The sequence below is a fragment of the Silurus aristotelis genome (assembly GCF_946808225.1).
Source record: "Silurus aristotelis genome assembly, chromosome: 12".
Taxonomy (NCBI): Eukaryota; Metazoa; Chordata; class Actinopteri; order Siluriformes; family Siluridae; genus Silurus; species Silurus aristotelis.
The window spans coordinates 24,714,349-24,729,179 of NC_139585.1; the positions used below are offsets into that span (position 1 = coordinate 24,714,349).

At 37.6% G+C, this 14,831-nt stretch overlaps 1 protein-coding gene across 1 annotated transcript in view; it reads left to right on the top strand.

The window, feature by feature from the left end:
- The window catches only part of dnah9 (dynein, axonemal, heavy chain 9), a 145,416-nt gene that overhangs the window by 106,587 nt on the left and 23,998 nt on the right, over positions 1-14,831 (top strand). The window contains exons 56-62 of the mRNA XM_083556808.1: positions 5,976-6,140; positions 6,719-6,859; positions 7,446-7,616; positions 7,737-7,859; positions 12,586-12,779; positions 14,094-14,242; positions 14,698-14,825. Coding sequence (XP_083412934.1) covers positions 5,976-6,140; positions 6,719-6,859; positions 7,446-7,616; positions 7,737-7,859; positions 12,586-12,779; positions 14,094-14,242; positions 14,698-14,825 — 1,071 coding nt within the window. The remainder of the gene's footprint in view (positions 1-5,975; positions 6,141-6,718; positions 6,860-7,445; positions 7,617-7,736; positions 7,860-12,585; positions 12,780-14,093; positions 14,243-14,697; positions 14,826-14,831) is intronic.

The following is a 14,831-nucleotide window of genomic DNA, read 5'->3' on the forward strand; positions in this document are numbered from 1 at the left end:
AAGAAAGAAAGAAAGAGTGTAGAAAGAGAAAGAAGGAGTGTAGAAGAAAGAGTTTAGAAAGAAAGAAAGAAAGAATGTAGAAGAAAGAGTTTAGAAAAAAAGAACGAGTGTGGAAAGTGTAGAAAGAAAGAACGACTGTAAAAAGAATGACTGTAGAAAGAAAGAAAGAAAGAAAGAAAGAAAGAAAGAAAGAAAGAAAAGAAAAAGAAAGAAAGAAAGAAAGAAAGAAAGAAAGAAAGAAAGAAAGAAAGAAAGAAAGAAAGAAAGAAAGAAACGAGTGTTGAAAGTAAGAAACAAAGAATGAGTGTAGAAAGACAAAGAATGAGTGTAGAAAAAATAGTTTAGTAGAAAGAAAGAACGAGTGTGGAAAGAAAGAGTGTAGAAAGAAAGAATGACTGTAGAAAGAAAGAATGACTGTAGAAAGAAAAGAAAGAAAAAGAAAGAAAGAAAGAAAGAAAGAAAGAAAGAAAGAAACAAAGAAAGAAACAAAGAAAGAAACAAAGAATGAGTGTAGAAGAAATAGTTTAGAAAGAAAGAAAGAATGGGTGTGGAAAGAAAGAAAGGTGGAAAGAAAGAAGAAAGAAAGAAAGAAAGAAAGAAAGAAAGAAGAAAGAAAGAAAGAAAGAAAAGAAAGAAAGAAAGAGTGTAGAAAGAGAAAGAAGGAGTGTAGAAGAAAGAGTTTAGAAAGAAAGAAAGAAAGAAAGAAAGAATGTAGAAGAAAGAGTTTAGAAAAAAAGAACGAGTGTGGAAAGAAAGTGTAGAAAGAAAGAACGACTGTAAAAAGAATGACTGTAGAAAGAAAGAAGAAGAAAGAAAGAAAAGAAGAAAGAAAGAAAGAAAAGAAGAAGAAAGAAAGAAAGAAGATAAACTTATCTCTTTAAATGAATGATTTCTCTATTTATTGTATTTAATTTTTTTATAATTTGGTTTATTATAATTTGTCCTCACATTTGGGAAATATATTATATATATATATAAACACTGCAATACAGACAGAAGTTTCTGACTCATTACGGGAGCTAACCGTTCGCTGCAAATGAGGCTTGCGCTCCCGATCGCACTCCTTTGACTACCACACTGTCGGAGCCAACGCTCTGTAGGCTTTTCCCTCTCCTCTTATTAACTCCGACACTATGCCACTTTCATGCCTTTACTGTTAACTGTAGCTCCTTCTCCGAAAGGAGCTGCCTTTGTATCTCTCCCTCTTATGTCTTTCTTCCAGGTTCACACACTCATTCCCCCCAGACTGTGTACTTAATCCAAAGCCCAAGGCCTTCATCTGTAAACAAATATATATTTAAGAATGGGTGTGGAAAGAAAGAAAGGTGGAAAGAAAGGTGGAAAGAAAGAAAGAAAGAAAGAAAGAAAGAAAGAAAGAAAGAAAGAAAGAAAGAAAGAAAGAAAGAAAGAAAGAACGAGTGTTGAAAGTAAGAAACAAAGAATGAGTGTAAAAAGACAAAGAATGAGTGTAAAAAAAATAGTTTAGAAAGAAAGAAAGAACGAGTGTGGAAAGAAAGAGTGTAGAAAGAAAGAATGACTGTAGAAAGAAAGAATGACTGTAGAAAGAAAGAAAGAAAGAAAGAAAGAAAGAAAGAAAGAAAGAAAGAAAGAAAGAAAGAAAGAAAGAAAGAAAGAAAGAAAGAAACGAAGAAACAAAGAAACAAAGAATGAGTGTAGATGAAATAGTTTAGAAAGAAAGAAAGAATGGGTGTGGAAAGAAAGAAAGGTGGAAAGAAAGAAAGAAAGAAAGAAAGAAAGAAAGAAAGAAAGAAAGAAAGAAAGAAAGAGAGAAAGAAAGAAAGAGAGAGAGAAAGAAAGAAAGAAAGAAAGAAAGAAAGAAAGAAAGAAAGAAAGAAAGAAAGAAAGAAAGAAAGAAAGAAAGAAAGAACGAGTGTTGAAAGTAAGAAACAAAGAATGAGTGTAGAAAGACAGAATGAGTGTAGAAAAAATAGTTTAGAAAGAAAGAAAGAACGAGTGTGGAAAGAAAGAGTGTAGAAAGAAAGAATGACTGTAGAAAGAAAGAATGACTGTAGAAAGAAAGAAAGAAAGAAAGAAAGAAAGAAAAGAAAGAAAGAAAGAAACAAACAAAGAAACAAAGAAACAAAGAAACAAAGAATGAGTGTAGAAGAAATAGTTTAGAAAGAAAGAAAGAAAGAATGGGTGTGGAAAGAAAGAAAGGTGGAAAGAAAGAAAGAAAGAAAGAAAGAAAGAAAGAAAGAAAGAAAGAAAGAAAGAAAGAAAGAAAGAAAGAAAGAAAGAAAGAGTGTAGAAAGAGAAAGAAGGAGTGTAGAAGAAAGAGTTTAGAAAGAAAGAAAGAAAGAAAGAAAGAAAGAATGTAGAAGAAACAGTTTAGAAAAAAAGAACGAGTGTGGAAAGTGTAGAAAGAAAGAACGACTGTAAAAAGAATGACTGTAGAAAGAAAGAAAGAAAGAAAGAGAAAGAAAGAAAGAAAGAAAGAAAGAAAGAAAGAAAGAAAGAAAGAAAGAAAGAAAGAAAGAAAGAAAGAGTGTAGAAAGAGAAAGAAGGAGTGTAGAAGAAAGAGTTTAGAAAGAAAGAAAGAAAGAAAGAAAGAAAGAAAGAAAGAAAGAAAGAAAGAAAAAGAAAGAAAGAAAGAAAGAAAGAAAGAAAGAAAGAAAGAAAGAAAGAAAGAAAGAACGAGTGTTGAAAGTAAGAAACAAAGAATGAGTGTAGAAAGACAAAGAATGAGTGTAGAAAAAATAGTATAGAAAGAAAGAACGAGTGTGGAAAGAAAGAGTGTAGAAAGAAAGAATGACTGTAGAAAGAAAGAATGACTGTAGAAAGAAAGAAAGAAAGAAAGAAAGAAAGAAAGAAAGAAAGAAAGAAAGAAAGAAAGAAACAAAGAAAGAAACAAAGAAACAAACAAAGAAAGAAACAAAGAAAGAAAGAAACAAAGAAAGAAACAAAGAATGAGTGTAGAAGAAATAGTTTAGAAAGAAAGAAAGAATGGGTGTGGAAAGAAAGAAAGGTGGAAAGAAAGAAAGAAAGAAAGAAAGAAAGAAAGAAAGAAAGAAAGAAAGAAAGAAAGAAAGAAAGAAAGAAAGAGTGTAGAAGAAAGAGTTTAGAAAGAAAGAAAGAAAGAAAGAAAGAAAGAATGTAGAAGAAAGAGTTTAGAAAAAAAGAACGAGTGTGGAAAGAAAGTGTAGAAAGAAAGAACGACTGTAAAAAGAATGACTGTAGAAAGAAAGAAAGAAAAGAAAGAAAGAAAGAAAGAAAGAAAGAAAGAAAGAAAGAAAGAAAGAAAGAAAGAAAGAAAGAAAGAAAGAAAGAAAGAAAGAAAGAAGATAAACTTATCTCTTTAAATGAATGATTTCTCTATTTATTGTATTTAATTTTTTTATAATTTGGTTTATTATAATTTGTCCTCACATTTGGGGAAATATATATATATATATATAAACACTGCAATACAGACAGAAGTTTCTGACTCATTACGGGAGCTAACCGCTTCATACAGCTTCTTTGCTAAAGGTCACGATGTGTGTAAGGTCAAGGTCGCTGACGTTCGAATGGAACAGATAGGTGGAGCTGCATGATACTACATGATACTGTAGCTCAGTAATTTAAGGCTCTGGGTTACTGATCAGAAGGGCAGGAGTTCAAGCCGGGGTGCTGTATCCTGACTGACCGGGGGTTACTTTTTTTTGAAGCTGGTTCTTTTCAAGGTTTCGTTTCTCATATCATCTCAGCAAATTCCTTCTCTACATCTACATTACATTTGCACGTAAGGAAGGAATTTGCTGAGATGATATGAGAAACGAAACCTTGAAAAGAACCAGCTTCAAAATAGGAACCGGTTCTTATTCATGGTTGAGGTTATCAGCACTTCACTGTGGACAAAACTGTTCATGGTGTTTACAAACCGCTGTAGCAGAATGTTTATATGAATTACAGTCCAAATTCTATCTTCATGCTTTTTAAATTGAAGCCTCCACAGTGTCCTCATGGAGCCGTCCTCAGGTGAGGATCCATTCAGATGGAGAAATAAGGCGGATCGTGAAAGAAGCAGGGGACAGGATCTTTCATCCAGAGCGACTTCTGATTATCATTTTACATTTACGGTTATGACATTTGGCAGACGCCCTTATGCAGAGCCTAGAAATTGAACATATAATGTGTTTTGCGTAGATATACAGTGATGTGAAAAAGTGTTTGCCCCCTTCTTGATTTCTTACTTTTGTGCATGTTCGTCACACTTCTATGTTTCAGATCATCAAACTAATTTAAATATTAGTAAAAGATAACACAAGGGGTCCCTGGTGGTCTAGTGGTTAGGATGCGGCGCTCTCTCCGCTGCGGCCCGGGTTAATTTAGAAATGACTTTATAACCTTTTCCAGACTGATAGATCTCAATTACATTCTTACTCATTTGTTTCTGAATTTCTTTGGATCTCAGCATGATGTCTAGCTTTTGAGGATCTTTTGGTCTACTTCACTTTGTCAGGCAGGTCCTATTTAAGAGATTTCTTAATTTTGAACAGGTGTGGCAGTAATCAGGCCTGGATCATCATCACTGCACCCCGCAACATTGTATACCCGCCACAAATGGACATTCGGTGTAACCCAGATGAGGATGGGTTCCCTCTTGAGTCTGGTTCCTCTCAAGGTTTCTTCCTTATGCCATCTCGGGGAGTTTTTCCTTGCCACAGTCGCCAGTCGCCACCGGCTTGCTCATCAGGGACAAACTTACTCATAAAGAACATATTCATTTTTAATCACCGCATTATCTGTGTAAAGCTGCTTTGAGACAATGTTCATTGTTAAAAGCGCTATACAAATAAAAATGAATTGAATTGAATTGAATTGGATGCGGCTAGAGAAATTGAACTCAGGTGTGATAAACCACAGTTTTAACAGGGCCATCTAGTTTTGGATTTAGTTTTCCCTCAATAATTAAAACCTTCATTTAACCACTGCATGTCGTGTTCACTTGTGTTATCTGTTACTTATATTTAAATTAGTTTGATGATCTGAAACATGTGACAAACATGCAAAAACATAAGAAATCAGAAATCAAACACTTTTTTCACACCACTGTAAATACAGATATGACTAGGTGAGGTATTAAAGCATTTGTTTTAGATTGGAAGAAAAAAGGCAGGGTTTTTTTTTTTTTTTTACGGAAAAATACCACATTTTTTTTTACAATTAGCGCTAGTGAGGTCCTGGGTTGTTGTGGTGGTTTGGATTTAGGTTGTTGGATAGTCTATTTTTTGGAGAAGAAAGAGAACCAAGGAATAAGTTAGACAATACTTCATGGCACGTACAAACAAAACTAAATTTGAACAAGAGCCAGAATGTACACGTCGTGCTGATAGTGCTGGAAGGTTTACTGCTGGGAATCCTTCCAAAATATTCCACTGGTTCCGGTGGTTCCTAGTGGTTGGATGCATATTTCATTGAAAAAACAAAAAAAACAACAAAAAAACAAAAAAAAAAAATGAAAAAAAAATAAAAATAAATATATATATATATATATATATATATATATATATATATATATATATATATATATATATATATATATATATATATATATATTTAATTGAATGTAATAGTTATTTGGATACAGATACAGTGTGTGTGTGTGTGTGTGTGTGTGTGTGTGTGTGTGTGTGTGTGTGTGTGTGTGTGTGTGTGAGGTATTTAGGTATTTAGGTGTGTGTGTGTTACTGGGGACTCAACAAAGTTAATCCACTTTGACCTTATTATTATTATTGCTGCTTGCAGATGCAGTATCTATTGATTACTGTCGTCTTCAAGATTTCTGACACACACACACACACACACACACACACACACACACACACACACACACACACACACACACACACACACACACGGAGCTTCCCCCAGTGAAGTGAATTCTTAGACTGTTTTCCAAACAGGTCAATGGTTTTAATTGCTTTATTTTTTATTTTTGTTGATGTTGTTTTTTTTTTGTTTTTTTTTCTCAGTCAAACCTCACCAAGCAGCAGAACGGCTTCAAGATCACTTTGAAAACCCTGGAAGACAACCTCCTCTCGCGCCTGTCTTCAGCTTCTGGAAATTTCCTGGGAGACACGGAGCTGGTGGAGAACTTGGAGATAACCAAACGCACAGCGGGCGAGATCGAAGAGAAGGTCGTTCAGTTCGCTCGGCGTCAGTCTAACACGTCAGATTATTTGGCGATTCGTTGAAAAGAAAATTCACTCTAAATGTGGACACCTAGCGATATGGCTGCTTTTTGAACATCCCATTCGACCCTTTTAGGAAGATGTTCCACTAGATTTTGGAGTGTTTGAGGAGATTTGTGCTCATTCAGCCACAAGGGTGTTAGTAGTCAGGGGAGTCAGGTAATGATCTAGGTGAGGTGAGGAGGCCTGGAGTACAGTCAGTGTTCCAATTGTTTAATAGGGTTGAGGTTAGAGCTCTATAGCAGGCCACTCAAGATCTTCCTTTCCATTCCATATAAAGTATATCTTTATAGAGGTGGCAATTGTCATGCTGGAACAGGTTTGGGTCTCCTATATAGTTGTCTGCCTTGAAATTTGGTGGTCCATATAGTGTATATTTTGTAGTGATGTTCTGACAACCAATCCAATATAAGTAATATTGGGGTCTAGGTGTAAAAGACAAAATATATTGGAGTTACAATTGTCGCCAGAAGTTACTCACAAATATTATAAGAGAAGTGTGTGTCTATGTGTGTGTGTCTCAGGTGAAAGAAGCAAAGATGACAGAAGCTGAAATCAACGAAGCGAGAGAACACTACCGTCCGGCGGCCGCCCGTGCCTCCCTCCTTTATTTCATTATGAACGACCTGAATAAAATCCATCCCATGTACCAGTTTGCTCTCAAGGTATCCCTCAGACTCCAGACCCTTTTTCTTCTTTAAAAGCCGTCACTATCACTCTTCTTCCTCTGGAAAGCGTTTTCCCGCTCTTTCGGCTGCTGCCATTTAATTTTACTCCCCTGTCAGACAATCACGAGCGTTCGGAAATGAAACGGGACGTTTGATTGTGACAAGGTGTCAGCTTTCAGTAGAGGAGTTTTTCCTGCGCATTAGCGGAAGATAGATAAAAAAAAAGAAAGAAAGAAAGAAAAAAAAACACAATTAAGTCGCTCGTTGTCTTTGTTCGGTGACATTCTCATATTTCGAGACCGTCACCATGCTGTGACAAAATACAATCTTTAGCGATCAGCAGAATTAATTGCTTTGTTCTTTTATACAAATTTATGCAAAAGGGGGAGGGGAAGGGGGGGGGGGGGGAAGGAGCGCGTAGAAACTTCCAGAACATCAAAATGGCTCATTTAACGCTGAGGTAAAACGGCTTCATGATGAATTGCTCAGCAGTGCAAATATTTAGAGCTGGTTTATGAGCTTTCCTTTTCCTTTGCTTGGTGTGTGTGTGTGTGTGTGTGTGTGTATATGTGTGTACTGTCAGGCCTTCAGTGTGGTATTCCAGAAAGCTGTAATGAAGGCGGCCCCAGACGAGGTGTTGAAGCAGCGTGTTTTGAATCTGATCGACAGCCTCACGTTCTCCGTCTTCCAGTACACCACCCGCGGCCTTTTCGAATGCGACAAGCTCACGTACACGGCGCAGCTCACGTTCCAGGTGCGCAGTTTTGTTCTCCCGTCCGATGTCTCGGAGTCTTCATAAGCATCTTTCGCCTCGTTTTCTTTTCCTCCCTCTCTCTCTTTATCTCGTGTGCTTTCTTTCTCTAAATCTCTACAGATTTTAGTGATGAATAAGGAAATCAACACTAATGAGCTAGATTTTCTGCTGAGGTATCCCGTCCAGCCTGGTGTAACGTCCCCCGTCGACTTCCTGTCTCATCATTCCTGGGGAGGAATCAAGGTAAAATGTCGCCGGAGATTAGACGCGCATCAGACGTAAAAGAGAGTGTCAAATGTGTACATTTGCACCTTAGATGATGAATTGCATAAGAGTTAGATCATTCAAGTCAAGTATGTGTGTGTGTGTGTGTGTGTGTGTGTGTGTATTCTTCCTGCATGTTCTTCATGCATGACTCAGTCTAGCTGTCCATTTTTGGAACAACCATGACACATAGCATAGCATTAGTGCCCCTAGGGATGACGCGAAGCAAAGTTTTACCCCCTTGTCTGATATAATAAGTAGCAAGCTAAAGCATCCTGGAAAGTACAAAGCATGTGAATATTTCACTCAGATCCAGTCTGGTTTCATTCGCTCGGCTCTCCATCCCGCCAGCTGTGTGACACACAAACTCCTCGTAATGCCTGATTTAGCCGTTATGCTTTTCGGATTTTATATTTAAAGTAACACCGTGTGAGTGTTTAGGAACTGCAGCATTAACTACTGGATTAAATCGAACGGCTTTTAGGCTCAAACTGTCTTTCCAGAAGAACAACTTCAGCATTAATTACTATAAAATCAAAGCTAAGCACTGTATTAGCAAAAACTAGCTGAATATAGTTCCAACGTTGGAAGCTCACAATTGCGTAAGGGCATCTTTGAATACAGTAGAATTACATTGTTCCATTCACTTGAACTAGGAGATCCTAACTTGTTCCAACATTGTGCGCATAGTCAGCTCCATGAAGATATGCTTTAAAAGGGTTGGAATGGAAAATCTTGAGTGGCTTTTTCTGGAGCTCAGATCTCAACCCTGTTGAAGACCGTAGGTTACGAATTGGAACGTTGACTGCACTCCAAAACTGTTCTGTCTGCAGAAAGATGCAGCTCTGCCTCTGCCATGTTAATCTGTATTCTATGTGACTCTCAGGAGGCACCTCGGTCTCCTTAGTGATGCGATACGTCACAGTCACCAAGCAGCAGTGGTGCTGAGAGAACGCGCTCGAGAAACAGTTTAGCGAGAAGAAATCAATATCCATATCAAATATTAGTAACAAATAGTCACTTTCTAAATAATAAAGGAATAGCACATCACCTAGTGAAATGAGAAGTGTACAGTCTTTTGTGAAATACTATATATACACACGTGTATATATATATATATATATATATATATATATATATATATATATATATATATATATATATATATATATATATATATATACACGTGTGTGTGTGTGTGTGTGTGTGTGTGTGTGTGTGTGTGTGTGTGTGTGTGTGTGTTTATGTTTATATGTTAATAGATTTCACAGTACATATTTACAACCAAGCAAAGGGCATTGGTAACAGAATTGCTAAAACAAAGCATAGATAGAGAGATAAATAGACAGGGTAGATAGATAGATAGACAGACAGACAGACAGACAGACAGACTGACAGGGTAGACAGACAGACAGACAGACAGACAGACAGACAGACAGACTGACAGACAGACAGACTGACAGGGTAGATAGATAGACACAGACAGATAGATAGACACAGACAGACAGACAGACAGACAGACAGACATGGTAGATAGATAGACACAGACAGATAGATAGACACAGACAGACAGACAGACAGACAGACAGACAGACAGACATGGTAGATAGAAAGAGACAGACAGACAGACAGACAGACAGACAGACAGACAGACAGACAGATAGATAGATAGACAGACATGGTAGATAGAAAGAGACAGACAGACAGACAGACAGACAGACAGACAGACAGACAGACAGACAGACAGACAGACAGACAGATAGATAGATAGATAGATAGATAGATAGATAGATAGATAGATAGATAGATAGATAGATAGATAGATAGACAAGCATTTTTTTCATGACAGTTTGTTTTTAATTTAGGAAAATATTCAGTATATTGTCAATTATTGAAATAATTGTGGGGGAAATAATTATTTGATCCCCTGCTGATTTTGTAAATTTACCCCCTTACAAAGAAATGAACAGTATAAAATTTTTATGCTAGATTTATTTCAACAGAAAAAGAAATTCCACAAGGCTGGAATGGGCTACAAGACCATCAGATTGTTGCCTTGGGTGTATTTTTTTGGTCATTGGCATGCTGGAAGACCCGTCCATGACCCATCTACAGTGTTCTGGCTGAGGGCAGGAGGTTCCCATCTAAGATTCTACAGTTTATGGCCCTGTGCATGTGGTGACGTCTTCCTGTAGCAGAGAAACAGCCTCAGAGCAGAATGTTTGACAGTGGGGAAAATGTTCTTAGGGTCATATTCAGCATTTTTCTGCCTCCAAACATATGACGGGTCTGTTCATGTACATTCTTTGCAGAGAGAGCTTGGTGTGTTACCAATGGTTTTCTTGGTGAGCTCTCTTCAGATCATTAACACTCTCCTCCCATGTAATTCTGGGCTGATCCCTCACCTTTCTCAGAATCATGCTTACTCATGAGGTGAGATTTTGTATGGAGCTCCAGCAGGGCGATCGACTTATCTTGTATTTCTTTCATTTTTTTAATTATTGCTCCAACAGTGGTCTTTTCCTCAACAAGGTTTTTTGCTTATGGTCTTGTAGCTCATTCTAGCCTTGTGCAATCTTGTCCCAGATGTCGAGAGGTTTGAATGGAAGAGGTTGATTTTGTGACTGGTGTCTTTTATGCACATAATGAGTTAATATTAGAAGTTCTTTCTTAAAGAGACAGAACTTATTTGGGTGTGTGGAGGTCAGGATTCTTGCTGGTTGGTACGGGATAAAATACTTATTTCACTCAATCAAATACAAATTAATTTCTATATAATATTCATTTATTATATTTTTCAGGATTATATTATTTTTTTCTTCAATATAAAAAATATAAAAATTATAGACTGTTCATTTCTTTGTACGGGGGTAAATTTACTAAATCAGGGGATCAAATAATTAATTAGATCTTCCTTTTTTTCCAATCTATCTTTTTTTTTTCTTTTTCTTTTCTTATCTTCTATCAGAAATCTGGAGCCCACCGTAAATTAGAACGAACTTCACAATACCAAGGCTTTCCCTTTTATTTTCGCTTCGTCGGCACTTTGCAACTCTTCATTGTGAAGAAACTCGATAATGTTTACTCAGCAATTTAAAGAGTCTAAAGACAATTTGCTTTGCTATTATATTAAATTAACACCCAAACACCCACCCCTAAACCTCGCTGGGACTTCTTTTGTTGGCAGTTTTTTTTTTTTTGTTCTTTCTTTTTTTAGCAGTTCGACAAGGCTCATTCAGCAATTATGGCACCTGCGTGCATGTAATATACGATGCGCTGCAATTATTATAAATATAATGTATAATGTGCATTCATTTATTCTTAGGACCTGTGAAATTTTGAATGACTAGTAGGTGCACTGTAATGCACACTCTGTTCATCTATCTGTCTGTCTGTCTGTCTGTCTGTCTGTCTACCTTATCTATCTGTCTGTCTGTCTGTCTGTCTGTCTGTCTGTCTGTCTGTCTACCTTATCTATCTGTCTGTCTGTCTGTCTGTCTGTCTGTCTGTCTGTCTGTCTGTCTGTCTGTCTGTCTACCTTATCTATCTATCTATCTATCTATCTATCTATCTATCTATCTATCTATCTATCTATCTATCTATCTATCTATCTATCTATCTATCTATCTATCTATCTATCTATCTATCTATCTATCGTCTATCTGTCTGTCTGTCTGTCTACCTTGTCTGTCTGTCTGTCTGTCTACCTTATCTATCTATCTATCTATCTATCTATCTATCTATCTATCTATCTATCTATCTATCTATCTATCTATCTATCTATCTGTCTGTCTGTCTGTCTGTCTGTCTGTCTGTCTGTCTGTCTGTCTGTCTGTCTGTCTACTTTGTCTGTCTGTCTGTCTACTTTGTCTGTCTGTCTGTCTACTTTGTCTGTCTGTCTGTCTGTCTGTCTGTCTGTCTGTCTGTCTGTCTGTCTGTCTGTCTGTCTGTCTGTCTGTCTGTCTACTTTGTCTATCTATCTATCTATCTATCTATCTATCTATCTATCTATCTGTCTGTCTGTCTGTCTGTCTGTCTGTCTGTCTGTCTGTCTGTCTGTCTGTCTGTCTGTCTGTCTGTCTGTCTGTCTACTTTGTCTGTCTGTCTGTCTGTCTACTTTGTCTGTCTGTCTGTCTGTCTGTCTACTTTGTCTATCTATCTATCTATCTATCTATCTATCTATCTATCTATCTATCTATCTATCTATCTATCTATCTATCTATCTATCTATCTATCTATCTATCTATCTATCTATCTATCTATCTATCTATCTATCTATCTATCTACTCGTATGTGCTAATAACCTCCACTCTTCTGTGAACATGTTCCAGATGTTGAAGATTTGTGCTCAATCAGCACAAGGGTGTTAGTGAAGGTGCTGATGTAGAGTAACGAATGTCTGAGGTGCAGTCAGGGTTCCAGTTCAGGTGTTCAATAGGAATTGAGGTCAGAGCTCTATAGCAGGCCACTTAAGAGCTTCCACTCCAACTCCATGTAAAGTATGTCTTAATGGAGCTGGCTTTGTGCACATGGGCATTGTCATGCTGTCACGTTTTGTGTAGGTTCATCAATGTGTCTTAATAGTAAGAATCAACTAATAATAATGAAAATAAATAAATAATTGGAGTTCAAAAATAATTTATTGGAGCCAAGAAATCTCATTAAAACCGGCTATTATATGTTACTGTTTTTTTTCTTGTCTCAGGCACTTTGTATGATGGACGAATTCCGTAACCTGGACCGGGACATTGAGGGCTCAGCAAAGCGCTGGAAGAAGTTTGTGGAGTCCGAGTGTCCGGAGAAAGAGAAGTTCCCTCAGGAGTGGAAGAACAAGAGCTCACTGCAGAGGCTGTGCATGATGCGAGCGCTGCGGCCCGACAGGATGACGTATGCCGTCAGGTCGGTTCGCTCGCCCAAATCAACCGTTGAGCTATTTGATCGACAAGGCATTCATTAGCAAAACAGATTCGATTCTGACCATGTCATCGTTGCACAGTCTGTAAAACCTTGATTATTTACTCTTATCTGGCTTGAGCTTTGTGTACACCAGCTGCATGACTCAGGTTGTCAGAGGCTGGAGAATTGTGATTAGCTGGCTTGAGGCTGTAATAAATATCCCTGGGTTTCTGCAGGCATGGATGAGTAAGCGTACAGAATACTCTGTGCACAAGCATTTCTCAGCAAGCTTAGTTACTTCCGGTGCAGAGCTGGTTGATTGTGTCACTATTGGCAATAATTATGCGGTGGTGCTGTTTACAAGATCTTTCCCACATTTGAGTATTTGGCGTGGTGTGTAAAACATAGAAACCACCAAATGGGGACTTAACAATAATTAAAAATATTGGTTAGGTCTTCACAAACAGATAGATAGATAGATAGATAGATAGATAGATAGATAGATAGATAGATAGATAGATAGATAGATAGATAGATAGATAGATAGATAGATAGATAGATAGATAGATAGATAGATAGATAGATAGATAGAGACACAGACAGAGACACAGACAGACAGACAGACAGACAGACAGACAGACAGACAGACAGACAGACAGACAGACAGACAGATAGATAGATAGATAGATAGATAGATAGATAGATAGATAGATAGATAGATAGATAGATAGATAGATAGACAGAGACACAGACAGACAGACAGACAGACAGACAGACAGACAGACAGACAGACAGACAGATAGATAGATAGATAGATAGAGACGGACAGACAGACATGATAGATAGATAGATAGATAGATAGATAGATAGATAGATAGATAGACAGACAGACAGACAGACAGACAGACAGACAGACAGACAGACAGACAGACAGACAGACAGACAGACAGACAGATAGATAGATAGATAGATAGATAGATAGATAGATAGATGGAATTAAATACAAAGAACAAGAACGACATATAACAGGAAAGGTCAAGTGACTCAATACTTTTGGAAATATTGTGCATATAATACTTTATGAAAGTAATGTCATCGGCTGAGGTTCTACCCAAAAAACAGCATTAAGTGCGTAAAGTCTGTTGATCTTCTCCTAGAAACAAAATACATAAACAAAAATTCAATAAAACATTATGTAGGTAATCCAAATTATACCCCTTGTGTAAATGCGCCGTATGCAACTAACAGTGTGGGCAAACAGCATGTTTCTAACGTATCTCTCTGAATAAAAGTCCTCTCTCTTGCTTCCCCGGATAGAGATTTTGTGGAGGAAAAGCTGGGCAGCAAGTACGTGATGAGTCGCTCGGTAGACTTCGCCGTCTCCTTTGAAGAATCGGGAGCGGCCACGCCCATGTTTTTCATCCTCTCTCCTGGAGTCGATCCACTGAAGGACGTGGAGAAACATGGTACAGTTGCTTTTTCAGACTTTTTCCTTTCGCTTGACAGTTTCGAGACGAAACTTTTTAATGGCCTCATGTTCAAATCCACGGTGCCTGATCGACTGCTGTTCCGGGAGATGTTTCAGTAACAGAAAATACCAGTTTGCAAAAAAAAAAAAGTAAAGAAAATAGATGCATCAGGAGGCCCCCTCTGGTTGTCAGTGCATCTTGCGATTCTAAAAGGGGAATTTCTTACAAGGCTCTTACGAGGAGGAGTCTTGGGATCGATTAGGCATAGGTGTGTGTGTTTGTGAGCACGCACCAGTGTGACTAATCGAATCATTGACCAAGTGCACCGCGATCAATTAGTCCACAAAGAGAGATCCTTCGACTATCGTAATTATACCGACTGTGTACATGTGAAATGCGTAAGTTAACGTTGCTTGGTGAAGCAGCTGCTGAATGAAAATGCGTCTTTGCAGGTCGGAAGCTCGGCTACACGTTCGACAACCGGAACTTCCACAACGTGTCTCTTGGCCAAGGCCAGGAGGTGGTGGCTGAAAAAACTTTGGACCTAGCAGCACGTGAAGGCCATTGGGTAATATTACAGGTAAAA